At 51.4% G+C, this 17,528-nt stretch overlaps 1 protein-coding gene across 3 annotated transcripts in view; it reads left to right on the forward strand.

The window, feature by feature from the left end:
* The window catches only part of TMEM181 (transmembrane protein 181), a 57,678-nt gene that overhangs the window by 24,253 nt on the left and 15,897 nt on the right, over positions 1-17,528 (forward strand). The window contains exons 3-6 of one of the 3 annotated variants that reach the window (XM_040965204.1): positions 6,159-6,214; positions 9,058-9,148; positions 10,762-10,887; positions 12,089-12,219. In XM_040965204.1, coding sequence (XP_040821138.1) covers positions 6,159-6,214; positions 9,058-9,148; positions 10,762-10,887; positions 12,089-12,219 — 404 coding nt within the window. Of the gene's footprint in view, positions 1-6,158; positions 6,215-8,600; positions 8,856-9,057; positions 9,149-10,761; positions 10,888-12,088; positions 12,220-17,528 lie in introns of those variants that run through there. The other 2 variants (XM_040965205.1, XM_040965206.1) reach the window with 2 other exon arrangements.

Genomic DNA, 17,528 nt, shown 5'->3' on the forward strand with positions numbered 1-17,528 from the left:
GGACCCGAGGATGTCCACAGCGGGCTCCCTTTGGCCTGGGCAGCTCTGAGCAGGCTTGAATCCACACCCTCTGTAGTCGCACACATGCTCCCCAGAGAGCACTGGGCTGTACCCCACCCTGGGTGCTTTCTGGCAGGAGGGGGCCAGGCTGTGGGGAACGGGGCAGGGGTGGTGGTTGGTAGATGTCTGTGGCCTGGGCAGGTGCAGTGGTGGTGCAGGGCTGCACGGTGTCTGCTAAACTCTTGGCAGTGACCCAGGCCCAGTCCGTGGGTCCCAGGTGGGGTTGCCTGTGCCTGAGGGGACGAGCTACCTTGGAGCCTTCCTGGCTTTGCAGTGCCCTTGATTTTGCTGGGTTGATGGTGATGCCAGAAGCAGCCGCGGAGTCAGCAAGGAGCAGCGAGTCTGGAGTCACTGCGCAGGCCACACTGTTTTGTCCTGGTGTCCAGGCTCAGTGGAACTACAGCCAGCTTGGGTGTCCCTAAGCCACTCTGTCACAGGCATCCGTGATCATACTCCTGCAGAAATGGAAAGTCACATGCCAAAACCCAGATAAGGACGTGCGGAGCCAGCAGGAGATGAGGGTCTTCCTATGTCTGTGGAGTTAATGATCATGAACTGGCCTGCGGGCTTCTGGAGCCCCCAGAGCACTCCCTGCATGCCCAACCAAGTCCAGATGTCTGACCCCAAGAGCACCAGTGGCAGGTGCCGCAGTCCACACGTAAGTGTGAGTCCAGAGGCAGAAGGCGCTTGTCTCAGATGGGAGCAGTGAGAGCCGAGGCGGATACGACAGATTCTCCCGTGTGTTCTGTTGAGGTGTCCCCTGAATGCAGCTGCGCCTGGGAAGGGAAATCTGCTTTCCTCATGCCACTGGTACAAGTGTCATTCAGAGATGTCCTCACAGATGCCAGGCCCTGGGGGGCAGTCACATAGGCACAGTGCCCACTCTCATTACTGTGTGTGCTAAGGTGATGGCAGGTTCAGAGCCTGAGCAGCCAAATCAGCAAGTGAGGAGCTCAAGACCAAGAAAGCCTAGTGAACCAAGACTGGAGCACAAGCTTTCCTGACTGCTGCTGCTTGGTTTATGTCAGACAGAGATCTTCCATCCCAGGAACCCGGAGCTCTGTCTGGATCCCAAGCAGGTGCAGCGACCTTAGCATTTGAGATACTGACTGGCTGCTTCCCAGGATGTGCATCCACAAGAAGCTAGATGAAAGTGGAGCCACAACTCAAGCTCAGGCCCTCCAGTGGGGGGATTGGGCACCCTGAGGGACAGCCTGACTATGTGCCACAAGCCTATCCCGTCTGCTGGGTTCCCCTTCTTTCCAAACTTTGTGGGTTAGGGGGTCCACTTGAACTGACAGTCTGTAGAAGAAGCCTCGTTGTGGATGCAAACCAGCTTCCTGTGTAGAGAGATGTGCGTCTCAGCACTGGAGACGCAGCCTGGAGAGGTGGCCGTGCTGCCTCACGCATGTCTCCTGCTTTTCGTGGACAGCTGTGGTGGCAGGCTGGTCACCAGGCAGCCCAGAAGACTGCCAGCACCAGACTGAGGCATGCCCTTTAGAAGTGCAGTTCCCACCGTCACTGCGATTCACCGTGTCTGCCTTGACGACTTCCTTTGCAGCTAAAGCTCTGAAGAGTCACAGGCTAGGCATCTGTGAAGTTGAGGATTCTGGGGGGCTGGAGCAGCGAGCCCCAGGATCGGCTCTCCCTCCTCAGGTCTCGGCCACAGCGCTGTTGGGGAACTTCAGAGTCTGTTAGAGGATTGTGGCTGCCAGGCCGAGGCTCGGACATCAGGTTGCTGCTGGCTTCGGTCGGTGCAGCTGGAGCAGCCTGCACACAGCTTGCAGGAGCCACAGCAGACCCCCACTCTGATCACTGTAATCCCAGAGCTACAGTGAGGTGGGTGGTCATTGTTGCTTCTCCTCCCATGGCTGTCAGTCCTGCTGAAATGAGTTCCAGGTGACTGAAAGGGCTGGCGCAACAGTCTGCCCCGACCGTGCTTCATTTTCTCTTTTCCTTTTAGAGCCAGACATTGAGGACCAGGGCCTGATGTACAGCTGCAGCTTCAGTTGCCCATGGCAACTGTGATTCAACGTTAACTAAGAAGTGGCAGAAGTAAACAGTCCCTGTTTTCTAAGGAGTATTCTGTTGTATTATTGTTGTTCGTCTCTTAGTGGACCTGATTTATAATCTATCACAGGGATGTATGTATAGGAAAAATGGTGGTGTACGTGGGACTCAGCGCTCTGGGCAGTTTCAGGCATCCTTTGGGGTCTTGGAGTTGATCCAGCTCTCTCCCAGGTGAAGGACGAGGCTCCTGTGCAGGGACAGAACCTTCCCAGAGAAAGACACCAGCTCAGAAAGAGAAACCAGGGAATGCTCTTGTTGAGACTGTGGCACCTCTGCTCGAGAGAGATGGAGGAAGGCGAGAAAGAAGGCGTGGCCAGAATGGAGGGGCCAGCAGAGATGCAGAACACCCACGACAGAGGGAGTCTGGAGCTGCAGGTACCGAACGGCAACGGAGCCTCCCCTCGGGTTGTTCACAGCTCACAGCAGGATGATGGCTCCTCAGGCTGAGGAACAGAAAGAGATTGAAGAAAAAGTGAACAGAGCCTGAGGGGCCTGGGACGCCACCCAGCAGACCAGGTTGTACAAGTTGGAATCTCAGGAGGAAAAAAAAAACAAGAGAAGGGTCAGAGAAAGTAATTAAAGAAACAGCAGTTGAAAACTCCAGATTTGATGAAAGACTTGAATCCAAATATTCAGGAACAACAGGCGCACAGGAGGATAACTCAGAGCCTCACATTACAGACTGCAAAGCTGAAGACAGAACCCCAGATTATCCTGTACAAGAGATTCTCAATAAGATGTGCAGCAGATACTCATGGGAAACCTTGGAGGCCAGAAGGCAGTGGGCTGAGACAGCCGCCCTGCTGAGACGCCTGTCAGCGAAGGGTCCGCAGCCGGCAGCTGGTCTCCTTTGTCAGTGAGAGAGGACAGTGACCAAGCAGTTGACACATGCCTGTCCTGTAGGAGAGTCCCTGGGTCCCATGACCCGCTCCTGAGTCCAGCCACCTGCTGAAGTGAACCCTGGGGATGGGGCTGGCGTCCTAAGGAACTGAACTCCGCCGCCCCTGCTCGCAGCTGCTGCGGGGCCCAGTGCTAGACACTGCAGGCATTTGGAGGGTGTGCCAGCAGAGGGACTCAGTCTGTTCTTATGTGTCAAGATCTTCCTGAATGAACAAAAGCCGAGTTTGTTGCCAGTCGACCTACTGAAGGAATTACTATAGGGAGTCCCGTAGATGGAAATGAAGGTACTAGACAGCCGTTCGTGCCATCTCGGTAAAGGCAGCCCCATGGGTAATTACTAAAGCTCGTAAGAGGGCAGGTTTGGGGGTACAGTGCTTAAACCACCGCCTGTGATGCTGCTCTCTTGTATACCAAGTCCCAGCTGTTACTTGGGATCCGTCTCCTTGCTAATGCGCCCAAGAGGCCAGTGGAGGATGGTGCAAGTATTTGAGCCCCTTCTGTGCACACGGGAGACCTGGATGGAGTCCCAAGGACCTGACTTTGGCCTGATGCAATTATTTTGGGAGTGAACCCAAGGGTGGAAGATTTTGTCTCTAACGCCACCTTTCAAATAGGCAAATCTGATTTAGAGAATGCTCATAGTATTTTAACAGTGGCATGTGCCTCCACTTCTTATTTTTTTATGAGACTTGTATACTTAGTCTAAAAGCTAGTATTTTAATTTTGATTTGTAACTCCACATTTTACTTTTGATATAATTAAAAAAACCAATGCATTAAAATTTAATAGATCTTGGGCCTGGCACGGTGGCGCAAGTGGTTAAAGGTCCTCGCCTTGCACGCCCGGGATCCCATATGGGTGCCGGTTCTAATCCCGGCAGCCCCGCTTCCCTTCCAGCTCCCTGCCTGTGGCCTGGGAAAGCAGTCGAGGACAGCCCAAGGCTTTGGGAACCTGCACCCTGTGGGAGACCCAGAAGAGGCTCCTGGCTTCGGATCGGCATAGTATTGGCCCGTTGCGCTCACTTGGGGAGTGAACCATCGGACGGAAGATCTTCCTCTCTGTCTCTCCTCTGTGCATATCCGCCTTTCCAATGAAAAAAATAATAAAAATAAATCTTTAAAAAAAATTTAATAGATCTTGGGCATACATAAAGATGATTTAGTCAAAATTGTGACGTGAGCAGTGAAAGAGGCACAGAAGGGGCTGTTAAGGCGGCAGAGGTGTTGCTGAGCTGCTGTAAGTTGAAGTTTGGGTGCTGTAACTTTAGGGTGTAAGTAAGGCACAGAGAAGCTGTGAGGCATTTGGGAAGCAGATACATATGGAAAGCAAGATGACAGAAGCAAGTTCCTCTTCATCAGTACTTACGGTAAGTGTAGGTGAGGTTCTCCCTGCAAATTTCTGCAAGATCAGCCATTCCCTCCTGAGTAAATACAAAAGAACTGAACATGGTGTCTTAAAGATCCATATATCTGCAGAAGTTTCTTTAAAAAAAATGTATTTACTTATCTAAAAGAGTTACAGAGAGAGAGAGAACGATCTCCCATCTGCTGATTCACTCCTTAAATGGCTGTGTCAGCCAGGGCGAGCCAGGCCAAAGCCCAGAGCCAGGAGGTTCTTGCTGGGTTTCCCACCTGGGTACAGAGTCCAAACACTTGTACCATCCACTGCTGCTTTCCCAGGTACATTAGCAGGGAGTAGTATTGGAAGGAGCATCCAGGACTGGAACTGGCATCCATATGGGATTTTGGCACTGTGGGCAGTGGTTTAATCTTCTAATGGCACGTACCAGCCTGAATAAGTAAATTTTTAAATTGAGAATCAATATATGCAACTTGCACCCTTGATCTTTCTGGAAAAGCCATAGACTGAGCTGGGACTGAGGGCAGGCCAGACAAATGGCTTGGAGAGCTTCCTGGACCAGGTGTCAACATGCATCAGCACGTCTGATAGCTAGGGCTGGGGTCCTAAGGAGCTGTCATGCTGGGGTTCCCGGCCCAGGCTGTTGCACCCTCTGTCCAGGGAGGCCTACCAGTGGCTGCTGGCATCAGCAGGCAGCATGTCCTTCCATCTCAGACACGTCAGGATCTCCAGTTTCAGGGCTCAGAACCCGTGGGGGTATCGCCTGGCCCTGACACACATGTTACATGATTTGATTACTTATGGTGTTGACTCGTGTGCACAGAAGCCAGCTACACCTCAGGGTAATGATGATGATGTAGCGGATACAACCATTGTCTTGAGAAATTAGATGAAAAGATGAGGAGAGAAGCCAGGATAGGCAAGCCCTCTTCCCCCGATCAGCAGGAAGTAACCTCAGAAGATGTGGTGATTGTGTATCCTTCAGCAGAATCTCTGAGGAGGGAGTGAGATGGGACGGGAGGTCCCTGGCTTAGGGCAGTGGGAGCCGCACTCCCCCTGCTCTCTGTGTCATGTAGTGTGTCTGCTCCCCAGGATGTACATGCCTTCCCCAAGGATCTGGGGTGGGGTCACGAAGCCCTCCTCTTCCCAGCATCGTAGGAAGACTGGCATGTGGGGACACAGCATGGAAGACAAACTCTTCCTCCTGTCCTCCCCATGTCCTCCTGATCCTCTCCACTCCTGAACAAACCCACATGAACCTGTGATCGCCTCATCTTTGAAATAAACTTCAATAAAAATTTTTTTAAAGCCATATGCTATTATTTGTGTGTTGGTATATATTGTATTTCTTCATAGCTTTACTTATTATATTATAATATTATTATTATTATATTTATGGAAGATTGGATGAACTGGGTGAATAGATGAGTGTGTCCTGGTTGTGAGAAGAGACCCTTATTCTTCACAAACCACAGACAGTGTCTGCAGAGTTGATGATTTTAGAGAGAACTTGTGTGGACAGCGCTGAGGAAGGCTTCCCATGGAAACTCATGTGTTGTCCGTCAGTATTGATGTGTGCTGGGAAACCTGACACCCAGCAGAGTACACACCACGTGTGTGTGTGTGTGTGTGAGAGAGAGAGAGAGAGAGAGAGAATTCTGGAGTAAGTCCATGTCCATAGACTCTATGAGTCCTGTTAGTATTTGAACAGTAAATGATCATATTAAATATGTTCCCTCCCCCCTGCCCTTTTCTCTCTTGTATGCTAGGACCCAAAGTGATCCAGACTTCTGCAGCTAATTTTTCACTGAATAACAGCAGAAAGGTAAGTCAGGGTGCATGGACGTGCGAGCTGGCTGGGCGTCCCGGACACGGGGTCCGATAGGGTCTTCAGGGTCAGCTGCCATTGTGCACAGTCCTCATGCCAGTGTTGCCTCTGGCTTCTTGCTGGCCAAGACTGCCCCGCCTGCTGTAACCAGCACCTGCGTCCCTGGGGAGAATGGTATTGCCGGGAGGGGTCGCTGCTCGTGTCCCTGAGCCCCATGGGGAGGAGATTTTGACCGGGATAGCCCGCGGCCTGGCCCATCTGACTCAGTCTGTCCCAGAGACTTCAGCTTGGTGTCCGTTTTCTCGTGGCAACCGTTCTTTCCAGCAATTCTTGAGTTTCTCTTGCATGAATCGGGATAAATGGACTGCTTTGTTTCCTTGTGTTTGTGTGCCTTGATTCAATAACATAATTAGAGGAAAAGCTGGTCCATTCCATTCGAGACTTTGGTTTTCTTTTATAAATACTCAGGAGAACCCAAGCAGCAGGGATGCCCCATGTTTCTGTTAAGTATATGCCCTGCCATCTCCAGGGCACCGAGATGGGCGTAGTTGCAGTCTGCCTGTGGGACCCAGAGTCCCTCCTTCCTTCAATCACCACCGCTCTGTCAGCTCTCTACTTCTGTAGCTTTTCCAAAGGACTTAGAGAGAAAAACGGTCCAGCTCCGCTTGGTGTGGCGGACCTCTGCCTGCCCGGCTTGGAACTGTCTTGGCAATCTTTTTGCATCCTTTTGTTTTGCTGTGTCTCCTGAGAGACGCTTGTCTTTCCAAGTCTCTGTCTCCTGGAGTGTGACTCCTGATGCTGCAAACAGCAGCTGTCCCTGCATGCTGACATGCTCCTGAGAGACAGCCATGGGAGCAGGGACAATTCACCTGTCCCTTGGCCTTCTCTGAGCCTGGTCCAGGAACTCCTCCACAATGCTGGAGTTGAGTCCCAGGTGCCAAAGGATGTGTGGTCTATGTGTGTCCTCCCAGGCACTGGGCTGGTTAGGGTTCCTGGCAGTGGGAAAGCTGGATGAATTGGGGCTGCCTTGTATCGCTTAGAGAATTAACAGCGGGAAAGTCTCTTGCATGCGGGTCAAGTTTTACTTGCCCTATTGTCTGTGATCTGAGGGTGTTAAATCCCATTTCAAAGCCTGTGGGCATGGAGGGCCAGCTGTGGGCTCATCAGGAAATTCTTAGAAAAAGTGTATATTGTGAAGAATCCATTTGACAAATGCATGTGCTGCCAGAAGCCAGCTCCAGCCGAGTTCAGAACTCAAGAAGGGTGTGTGAGATAGATGTAGAGAGAAAACAAACGGACCACTACAATTTCAGGATCATAATGGACAATGCAAGGAAGTTGTCCTCTTTATACAGAAGCAGTCACAAGCTCTGACACAGACCTTTTACGTCATAGTGTTGCATCCATTCAACCGCAGAGTGCATGCTCTGAGCAGTACAATTGCAGAGTTTTCTTTAGGGGCAGTTTGACACAGGTTCAAGGGGGGGCACAATTCACAACAGGTGAGTGAGGAAGGATTACGCATTCCTTGCCTATCTCGGCTTGCCAACCCCTGGCTGCTCTCCTCAGGCCTGAGCGCCAACCAGACCCCGATCTTGAATTATCTGTGGGTAATAAGGCTGGGGCCTTGGTTTATGGCGATTGGGGCAGTTGGCACTAAAGGTCATGTTGCCATTAGGCCTGCAGGCTCACACAGTTTGTTAGCTAAGCAGGTAAAGCAGGAGTTATAAAGGCAAAAAGAATTGCAGTTAGCAATGGGCCATGTAACAGGAGAAACCTAAAGATCGAGGAAAGAAAACCTTAAACATAGATCCCCACTGCATCCATGGACTCAATAACCCTAAATTAGTTTGACAGCATATGATATGTTAGTACAGACATCTTGAGCTCTTCCAGCCGAAGGGCCGTAAAAGCAACTGAGACAGCACACATTGTTAAAGGCCCATTCACCAAGACGTCAGCAGTATTAACTCCCAAGCTGACAGTGGTTGTAAAAACCATCTCGCAGGGGCAAACAACAATGCCTCAATAGATTACAGATTTCTTAGCAGGGTGGTCGAGTGTCCTTGCAAAGGGAGGTGGAACTGTGCTCAGGTGGTTCCAGAGACATCTGTTGGGCCCTGCCATGCAGCGGGAAGCTCCCCTGGGTCCTGCTAAACAGGGGAGCTGTTCTTGTCACACCTTTGTGTCATCCACACCTACTGCACGGACCCCAGCAATGTGCCAAGGCAACCTTTAATTCCATTTTCCCACAGACTTTGTGAAGGGCCCTGGGTGGCATGCCTGATGGGGTCCATCGCTTTGGTGGCTTTGAGGCAAGTCGCTGGTTGCTGGCAGCTTCACAGAAATGGAAGTGATGAAACACAGCAGTACTTCCTGTGCATCCTTGATGCATTCAGACCCCTGCCTTCTGCTTCCAGACCCAGCCTGTGCTTTTCAGGAGGGTCCTTGGGAGCATGGCCCACCTCTAGTTCTCTCCAGGGCTTGTAGATATCTGGCATGCTGATACAAGGAAGGAATTATCAAGACACATGGTCTTGTGACCCGGAAGTCATGTCTCTGGTGCCCCAGTCTACCCTTATTCCATGTCTCATCCCTCTGCTCTTTTCCTGTGATGGAGATAAGCCCAAGGCTGCAGGTAGGCGCCCCCGCTGCCAGTCCTTGGTGGGACCACGAGAGTGAGTCTCAGCTCAAGTCGTCCCTCTCCTGGGGAGACACGGTAGTCCTGGTGTGTCAGGGCTAGCGCGAAGCCTTTCGCTAAATGGGACTCTTGCGGGTGGAGATGATGGTCTGGCTGCTCAGTGGTCCCTGGAGATCCTTTCCTTTTTTCTCCGCTGCAGCTAAAGCCGATTCAGATACCTTCAAATCCGCTGTCGAAGTATAATCAGCAGCTGTGGTTGACATGTGTGGTTGAATTGAATCAGTCAAAAGGTATGGTGTCTGGGGAGGGTGTTTGACCCTGCGGTGATGGTCAGGTGTCCCACATCAGAGGGCCTGCTTCAGGAGCCACTTCTGCTTCCCACCCAGCTTTCTGCTGATGAACACCAGGAGGCAGAAGGCGAGGACTCAGCAGGCGGGTCCCTGCTGCCCGCATGCAAGGCTTGGGTTGAGTTCCTGGCCTGGTCCTGCCCCTTGTGTATTTGGGTAGTGAGCTGGCAGGTGAAATCTTTCTCTGTTTTGAAGTATGGCGCCTGAGATTTCCTTGTAGTTTCCTTTATACGAAGCATCATGCTTGGAGGTGAAAGGACTTTTAAAACATGTGCAAGTGCTCAGAGAGGGATGTCCAGACAGGTGTATTATTGACAGTAGTGATACTTGGAAGTCCGAGGTGGTCTCTTCTGGGCACCGAGATAGTCTGCACCCCAGGGATACCTGAGCATGTCTGGGAGTGGTTCTGATAGTCACAGCTGTCAGGGAGGGAGTGTTGAAGGCCAGCCATGTAGCTGAACAGCCCGCCCTGCCTGGAAGCCGCGCCCCCAGCAGGCTCTGTTCTCCAGAGTGTCGGCTGTGTCAGGCTGAAGCGCCCTGGCCCAGGGCGCCCCTGGCGTGTCAGAGACTGTCTGTGCAGCTGAAATATGCATTTTGTGTCACCCTAGGGAGGACGGAGATGGCCACCCGAGTGGTCTTTTCAGTCCTGTGATCCAGAGAAATGGGAACAGAACCAGTGATCACAGCAAATGAAGTTTAAGAGTTGATACCCCGGAATAATTATTCCCTTTTCATAACCTGAAAAGCAAAAACAAATTTATACCACTCTCTCTGTGTATGTCTGGGAGTGGTATAAAGAGAGGATCAAAAAGAGGCTAATTGCAGTTAGGGGAAGTATACTCATTTAACCCTTTATTTATGTTTTTGCTCTCTGATTATTATTATTATTTATTTGAAGGAGTTACACAGAGAGATATCTTGCTCATTCCCCAGACAGCTTCAATAGCCGGAACTAGGCCAGGCCAGGAGCCAGGAGCTTCCTCTGGGTCTCCCATGTAGGTGCAGGGACCAAAGCACTTAGGCCATCCTCTCCCAGGCACCTTAGCAGGGAGCTAGATCTCATCCACACTTCACAAGTGTTTTACGAACTGTGTCACTGATTTTTTTAAATGAGAATTAAATCAGAAATATAACAAATTACATAACCAGAAAAAATAAGAAATCTTTTTCTGTTTTGATCCATTAAAATTATATGTAGGAAAAGAAAAATATGATTGTATTAGCCTTGAAACACCATTTTATTTATTTATTTATTTTTAATTTTCTTTTTTTTAATTTTAATAATCTTAGTTTATTAGGGTACAAAGGGTCAAGGGCTACAGGGTGAAAGTAGGTAATACCATTGTTTCCACGAAAACACCATTTTATTAAGTAAAGTCAGTGGTTCTTAAATGTTGATCTCAGTGTCAGCTCTGAATGATAGGGTGCTGGTGGGATATTCATGGTCTCTGAGATGCTGGCGGGCCGAGGGTGACGCTCTGGGGGCCCCATAGGTGCTCCCCGCTCCACGCCAGCTCCTGGCGCTGTCTTGGACCCTGTGTCTCTCTGTTTTGTAGAAACCTCTATCCAGACGAGCTTTCCCTTAACTGTGAAGGTGGATGGCGTCGCTCAAGATGGAACCATGATGTATATTCATAACAAAGTCCACAATCGGACGAGGACGCTCACGTGCGCGGGGGTGAGTGTTGTGGCGGCTGCGTGAGGACTGCAGGGCCACGTGGGCGGTCACGGCCTGCAGCTGGGCAGGTGTTCCTCAGTGCAGTCATCCACCTTTGCACCCCGATGCCCTTTGACATTGTCACCAGCTCCCACACGCCCACACGGGAATGTGCACTCATGTGAGCTGTAGTGGCCGTCCAGCTGACTCACGGCCTGGTGTGGCTATAGACAGACATGGATAGCCTATGGCTGCTGAGAGGGTCTGCCCTGATCAGTGGTCATTCCCGGCCCCAGGGCTGTGCTGAGGGCTCGGATCTGTGGTGAGAGGCAGCATCCCCCACCCGTGGGCTCAGTGGACCCAGCCTGAGCATCTGCATTAGGTGCGGTGAGGCTTTGGGACAGGAGACCTGATGCTTTTTGTGGGAAAAGGGCCCTCTCTGCCCACTACACTTTCATGTTGCAAAGAGCCATGTCAGATCCCTGCCATGGTTAGGGGGCCTTGTGAGATGCACCCAGGGAGCATCCAGAATGGGCAGTGCATTGGATGAGAGGCTTGGGAGCCAGGCTTCAGAGCCAGGGCAGCCGCTGTCTCCGTGCAGGGCATCAGTTATGTGCACCAGCTGCCCACAAGCTGACATGAAGGGGTGCAGGCCTTTGGTGAAGGTCCACGCTGGTGCCTGTGGCTGTGCTGAGTGAGGTGCACGGATCACAGCCCAGGCTCTGCTCGGGGGCTCGCCAGCATCTTGGCAGGGGGACCTGACACTTTCCCCGGGAGTGACAGGGGCCAGGGACAGGCAGCTGAGTGGACACATCCAGGTAGTGCTGTGGCCCCACGTGTCTGGGGTGGAGCGGCCTCACGTGGCCAGCAGTGGGGCTGGCTTACTGGGGAGAGAGAGAGAACCGTGGCATCCACACTGAGTGTCCTCCTGGGGGTCGCAGAGGTGGTGCTGGCAGGACACACTCGGAGGGGCTTAGCTTAAACACTCCCACTGTGCCTTGTGGTTTTGTTGAAATGTCAGGTTTGGCTTTCTTGCATGGTTAACCTTTTGATGCGGGTGACACAGTATTTCTGAGTCATCCAAATTGGAAATGTTCCAGTTGCTTTAAGTCATGTAGTGTGTTTCCCAAGATGCCCACTTGGTTCTCCCCCGGCTGGTCTTGGCTCTGTGAGCTTTGTCAGGTCCTGCTCCCCTGGGGTTGAGGAGTGCCCACCGAGAGAGACAGGCGTTTCTGTGTCCCTGCAGAAATGCACGGAGATGATCGTGGCTCATCTGGGCTACCTGAACTACACGAAGTACACGGTGACCGTGGGCTTTGAGCACCTCAAGCTGCCTGTCAAGGAGATCCACTTCACGGTGAGTGCCCAGCCCCAGGCCATGCGTGCGCACCGGGCAGCAGGCTTGTGGAAACATGGGAGGGCCACATGGAGGAGCAGCCCCGGCAGCGGGAAAGCCTTCGTGAAGGGACCTCTCCCTCCTGGCTCCTGACCGCCTTCTGCAGTCCCCGAGAGCGAGGGCGGGACCTTGACTGGATTATGTGGTCCCTGACTGGATTTATGGTCCCTGACCGGATTCATGGTCCATTCCTGTGCCTTGTCCCTTCTGCTCACTGGCATCAACATAGTCGGCCCAGTGACTGGGATTGCACAGGTGCAGGGGGTTTGAATCCCGGGTATGGCACTTGCAGCCACATCTTATGTGTGGAATAGCTCTACACAGAGTCGGGCATGTCACGTGAAATGCTAGCTTCATTGAGTTGCCACTCTTACACCATATAATGAGCCCTTCCCAAGTTTGGGGCTCCGTGGGTTCACCAAGATGTGTGCCCAGTAGAGCTGTGTGACTCCAAGCCGTTGTCACCGCTTTTGAAACACACCCGCTGCTGGTCATTCTGTGTCCTCTAGCCCATAGCCCCTGGCAGTTACCACTCAGCTTTTTGTCTTTGGGGGTTGCCAGCTCTGAACATTCCTGTGAATGGAATCAAACACATGCCCATAAGCTGTGTGTGTTCTCTCCTCCTGCCACGGTGCTCAGACAACCCCCGTTGGGCATGGTGGCTGCCACCCAGGGCTAAAGTGACCCCCGCGGAGAGCTTCTGTACATCCTGCAGACCTGTCTGGAGGCTAGTGTCCATGCGACGTGGACTGCAACCTAGGCTTCCCGCAGCATTCTGTGTGTTTTAAGCTTTAGTTGTAACTTTTTAAGAGTGCTTTTAGGTTCACAGCAAAATTTAAAGGAAGGTGAAGACTTTGCATGTACATCCTGCCCCCATGTGCACAGCCCCCTGCGGACTGTCACCTCCTCCCGCTATGGAGTGGCTGCCTGGGCTGTGGTTGGGGTACCCAGGTCCTCCCTGCTCTCTTGATGGGCAGTTCTGTGGGTTTGGGCAGGCGTGGTGTGTGTCACCGTCACAGCATGGTTCAGTGGCCCACTGTCCTGAGCCCTGCCTCCTGCCCTTGAACTCTGGTCGGCCTGTCTCTGTGGTCTTGGCTTTTCCAGAATGTCCTCGGGTTGGAGTCAGATAGCACGCGGCCTTTGCCACCATCTTCCTTCTAGTGCTGCGCAGTCCAGGCTCCTCTGCATCTCTTCACGGCGTGGCACTTTAGCACGGTGCTCCCCGTGGATGCACCCTGGCCCTCCCCCTCCTGCAGCGATCTAGGTTGGCGCCGAGGCCTGGCCAGTGTTTATGAGCGAGGCTGCCTTCGGCATCCATGTGCAGGCTCTCATTTTTAACTCCTTTGGGCAAACACCAGGGAGCACAGCCAGGAGTGCCGGGCGCTGCTTGTTACAGTTCTCGCACTGGAAAGCTAAAGCTGCAGAATTCATGCGTCTCTCAGCATTGACTGCGAGACATTTCAGAGATCAGGCTTTTGCCAAATTGTGGTCATCACTAACATCCACATGTAGATCTCTAGCATCCTTGTTTGCTTTTTTGCCTTTTAAAAGTTGTTACATTCTCAGAATCATTATCTACGAAATAGGTCAAACCTACTCTCTTAATGTGTTTAAAACAAAGAAAGTTCTTGCTATCTGGAGTGGTGCAAGCACAGTGGCCTGAATGGACATATCTTCAGGTCTGTGGGTGTATGCGGCACGCCTGCGGAAAGGCTGGAATGGCAAAGGGCACACGCAGGTTTGACCCACCCGCCCTGCCTGCTGACAGGTGCACCAGCCGTGATCAGCCCCTCCACAGGCTGCCCTCGGGGGCAGGATGGGTGTGAAAGCCCAGGACACGTCTGTGATGAGCACTGCACGTGAGGACGGGCTAGCCAGCTCTGCGCACAGTTCACACACCTGATGTGGGGTGGAGTAAGCCAACAGTGAAATGGTGTGTATCTTACTTGTGTAACTACCAAAGCAGGCAAAAACATTGGGAAGGTGTCGCTCTCGGGTAGGTTGGTGACTCAGTGTGGGCATAAAGGGCAGGACCTCCCAGGTGTGGGGGGGGGCGTGTGTTGATCAGAATACGCTTGCCCAGATGTGTGCAGCTGTGACTCGAGCTGGGCCCGTAGGACACGTGACACAGGCAGGGTTTTCTGCTCATGAGATCTCAGTGCACTGCAGAGATGGGGCACGTCGGGGTGCCATGGGCACACCCACACACCTCTCTTTGGATGGTTCTGGTTCTGGTTTTGTTCCTGGCAGAACTGCTTGCTGGGAGTTCCTGCTCCTTTATCAGCTCTGCTTGGGAGAACCTTTGGCTTTTACATTTGGGTGTGGTGTTCTGGCCCGTGTTCCGGCCCCCTTTGTGAGAGGGCTGGAGCCGCATGGCCACCTTCCCTTGCCTGCCACCATCGGCCTCGGGTAGAACAGACACCTGGCTGGTGGTGGCTTTGGCTGCCATGCTTGTTTTTTAATCCCTTTTTGTTCTCTAGAGGTGGATGTCGGGAACATTCGGTTCACTGATTGAGATGTGTAACTGGCTAGTGGTAACGGTCTGTTTGTGCTGCGGTAACACTGTGGCAGGGCTGGCAAATGTGTGAGGAGTGGAAGCTTGCTCTGAGGCCAGGGGACCGGCCCGCTGGCGTCCTGTGAGGACGTCCGAGGTGGAGTCTGTGGGCTCCCCCAGGACCTCTCAGGCTTCCTGTGGGAATCCCAGCAGTGGCCACGGGGAGCTGTCCTGCTCCGTGCAGCCTCTCTGGGACATCTTTCCAGTTGTCCCCTGGGGCTCTGGGCTGCGGCACGCCACGTACCAGGCATCTAGTCAGTGCTGCTCGGGTCTCCTGCAGTGGCTGCCTGCCTCCTCCCAGCCCTCTGTGTGTTCCCGGTGTGTTCTCAGGATGCCCCAGGAAAGGGCAAGAATATCTGTTCCCTGCTCCTGTAGGCATCGTACTGGTGGTGTTTCCCACAGAGCTCACAGATTCTCATCTGCCCAGGACTGGCATCTGTTGGCCTGTGCGCAGTCAGCAGGTGCTTGGACAGGCTTGGGCCACATGCCAGCCTGTTGATCGGAGGCAGTGAGGATGCTCGTCCTGGGTGTGACTGCCAGGCTCTGGAAGGACAGATATGGCTTTGTGATGCCCGAGGGGCCTTGGCATGTGGGGTAGCAGCTCTTCCAGTGTCAAAGAAAATGACCGAAACCTCAGCAGTTTCTGGCATTTTTACTCTGGCCTTCTACTTATTTGACTTTTAACTTCAAAAATCCCCAAACCTGATGCTGATGAATCTTGAAATATACATAGGTGGGTACATACATAGGCCCCTGTGCCTCACTGGCTCGGGCACTGTCTCCTGCCTTCGGGCCCCACCCACTGGACCATGTGTGGCTGGTAGGCCAGTGTCTGGGTGGGGTGCGGCCTGGGACCATGCACGCCCTTCTTGGTACAGTTCATGGAAACAGCCCTCAGGCCCCCATGCACAGCCTGCTCAGCCTGGTCTCCCACCCATGGGAGACTCTGTTCACTGCTGCTTGAGTGGAAGTGGGGTCTGACTTCAAAGGACTGGGCGCTGTGGAGCAGAGAGAAGTAACACCACACGGCAGGTGATAAACACGGACAGCTGCCATACCGTGCCAGGCGTGGTGTGGGGGGCACAGCCTGGCTTGCTGTGCCATGCCGGGCATGGTTGGGGGGGCAGCCCAGCTTGCCGTGCTGTGCTGTGTGTGGTGTGTGTATCAGCCCACCTGCCTTCTCCCTCCCACTGCCCGTCCTTCCCCTGCCTCCTTTTAACTCAGAGTTCACAGTTAAGATGTTTGCTGTGGCTTTAGCTGGCTTTATTGGCTAAAGCATTGTTTTCTAGGGCTGGCTGTCAGCAGGAGAATGAAGATTGTTTTCTGTTGCTCTGACCGAATCTTAAGACAAAATATCTCTAGGAGTTCAGTTCCTTGATGTTTAAAAACTAAATACATAAGTACACCTTTTATTCCTGTCACTTTAAGGATATTTTCTGTCCCCTACCCCGTTGTAACAATCCCTTCTGTTCCTCTGATTGGGCCTCAGCCTCTGTATTTTGCAACTGGGAGGTGTATTGTACTTTTTCCTGTTTGACTGTTGGGGTTTTTGGGTTTTTTTTTTTTTTTTTGGAGGTTAGAACTGGTTTTTTTTTTTTTACATCTTATTATTATTACCATTTTATGATAGAGTTCCATAGGCTCCTGGTATTTTCCTTATCCCAGCCCTGATTCCTCCCCACCCCACCCCCACCTAGTTCCTCTATATCATTACTAAAGTATAGTTCTTCATACACAGTCATATGTCCATCATTGCGGGCATGGAGGTTGTCAGAGAGTCCAGCATCCTATTGTCAAGATATAGTAAGCAGCTTCATTGTAAGTCCATCTTTGGAAGTAGAAATGCATATTGCATTGTATCCTCACATCTGGATGTTTGTCTCCATTTCATAGCTACTGCACATTCCCTCAAATGAAAAGTCATAATACAAAATCAACAATAGAAAGAAAAATAGAAATTTACAATGCCATGAAGTTAAATAACATGTTACTAGATATGGCAGTCTCCATTACACAGCTACTATACCTTCCCTTAAATGAAGAACCACAATACAAAATCAACATCAGAAAGAAAAATGAAATTAACAACACCAGGAAGTTAAATAACATGCTACTAAATGTCTAACGTGTCGCTGATGAAATGAAAGTCAAGAACCTTCTTGAAGAAAATGATGCCACTGTATGATCTACGAGTCATTGAATGATTTAATCAGAAGAAAGTGTTTTAAAGAGATGAAACCAACAGAAAACAACAAAACCCATGTGATAGAGTTTCCGCTGATCAATTGTTGGTGAAATGTATCTCTTCTAGACAAGAATAGATAACTTTTGTTTTTTAATCTAGTCTACTAATCTATGACGTTTGATTGAGCTTAAGTCATTTATTTTCAAGGTTAATATGTTTGGGTGGTACTTTAGTCCTGTCATTTTAGGAATGGGTTGTTCATTGCTTTAGTCTTCTGCTGTCATTTTACTGGGATGTTCTTCCCGTTTGCCTTTGGTTTTGGTAGGTGCTATTCCTCTTTTCTGTCACGAGAACATCTTGAAGTATCATTTGCAGGACAGGTTTGGAAGAGGCAAATTCTTTTAGCTTTTCTTTACTCTGGAAGAATTTTATTTCATTTTCAAAAATGAAAGACAGCTTTGCTGGGTATGTTATAATAGGTCGACAATTTTTTTCTTTTAGAATCTGGAATATGTCACTGCATTCTCTTCT

The sequence above is a fragment of the Ochotona curzoniae genome, unplaced genomic scaffold (genome assembly GCF_017591425.1).
Source record: "Ochotona curzoniae isolate NIBS_2020 unplaced genomic scaffold, NIBS_Ocur_1.0 scaffold_3890, whole genome shotgun sequence".
NCBI classification, from domain to species: Eukaryota; Metazoa; Chordata; class Mammalia; order Lagomorpha; family Ochotonidae; genus Ochotona; species Ochotona curzoniae.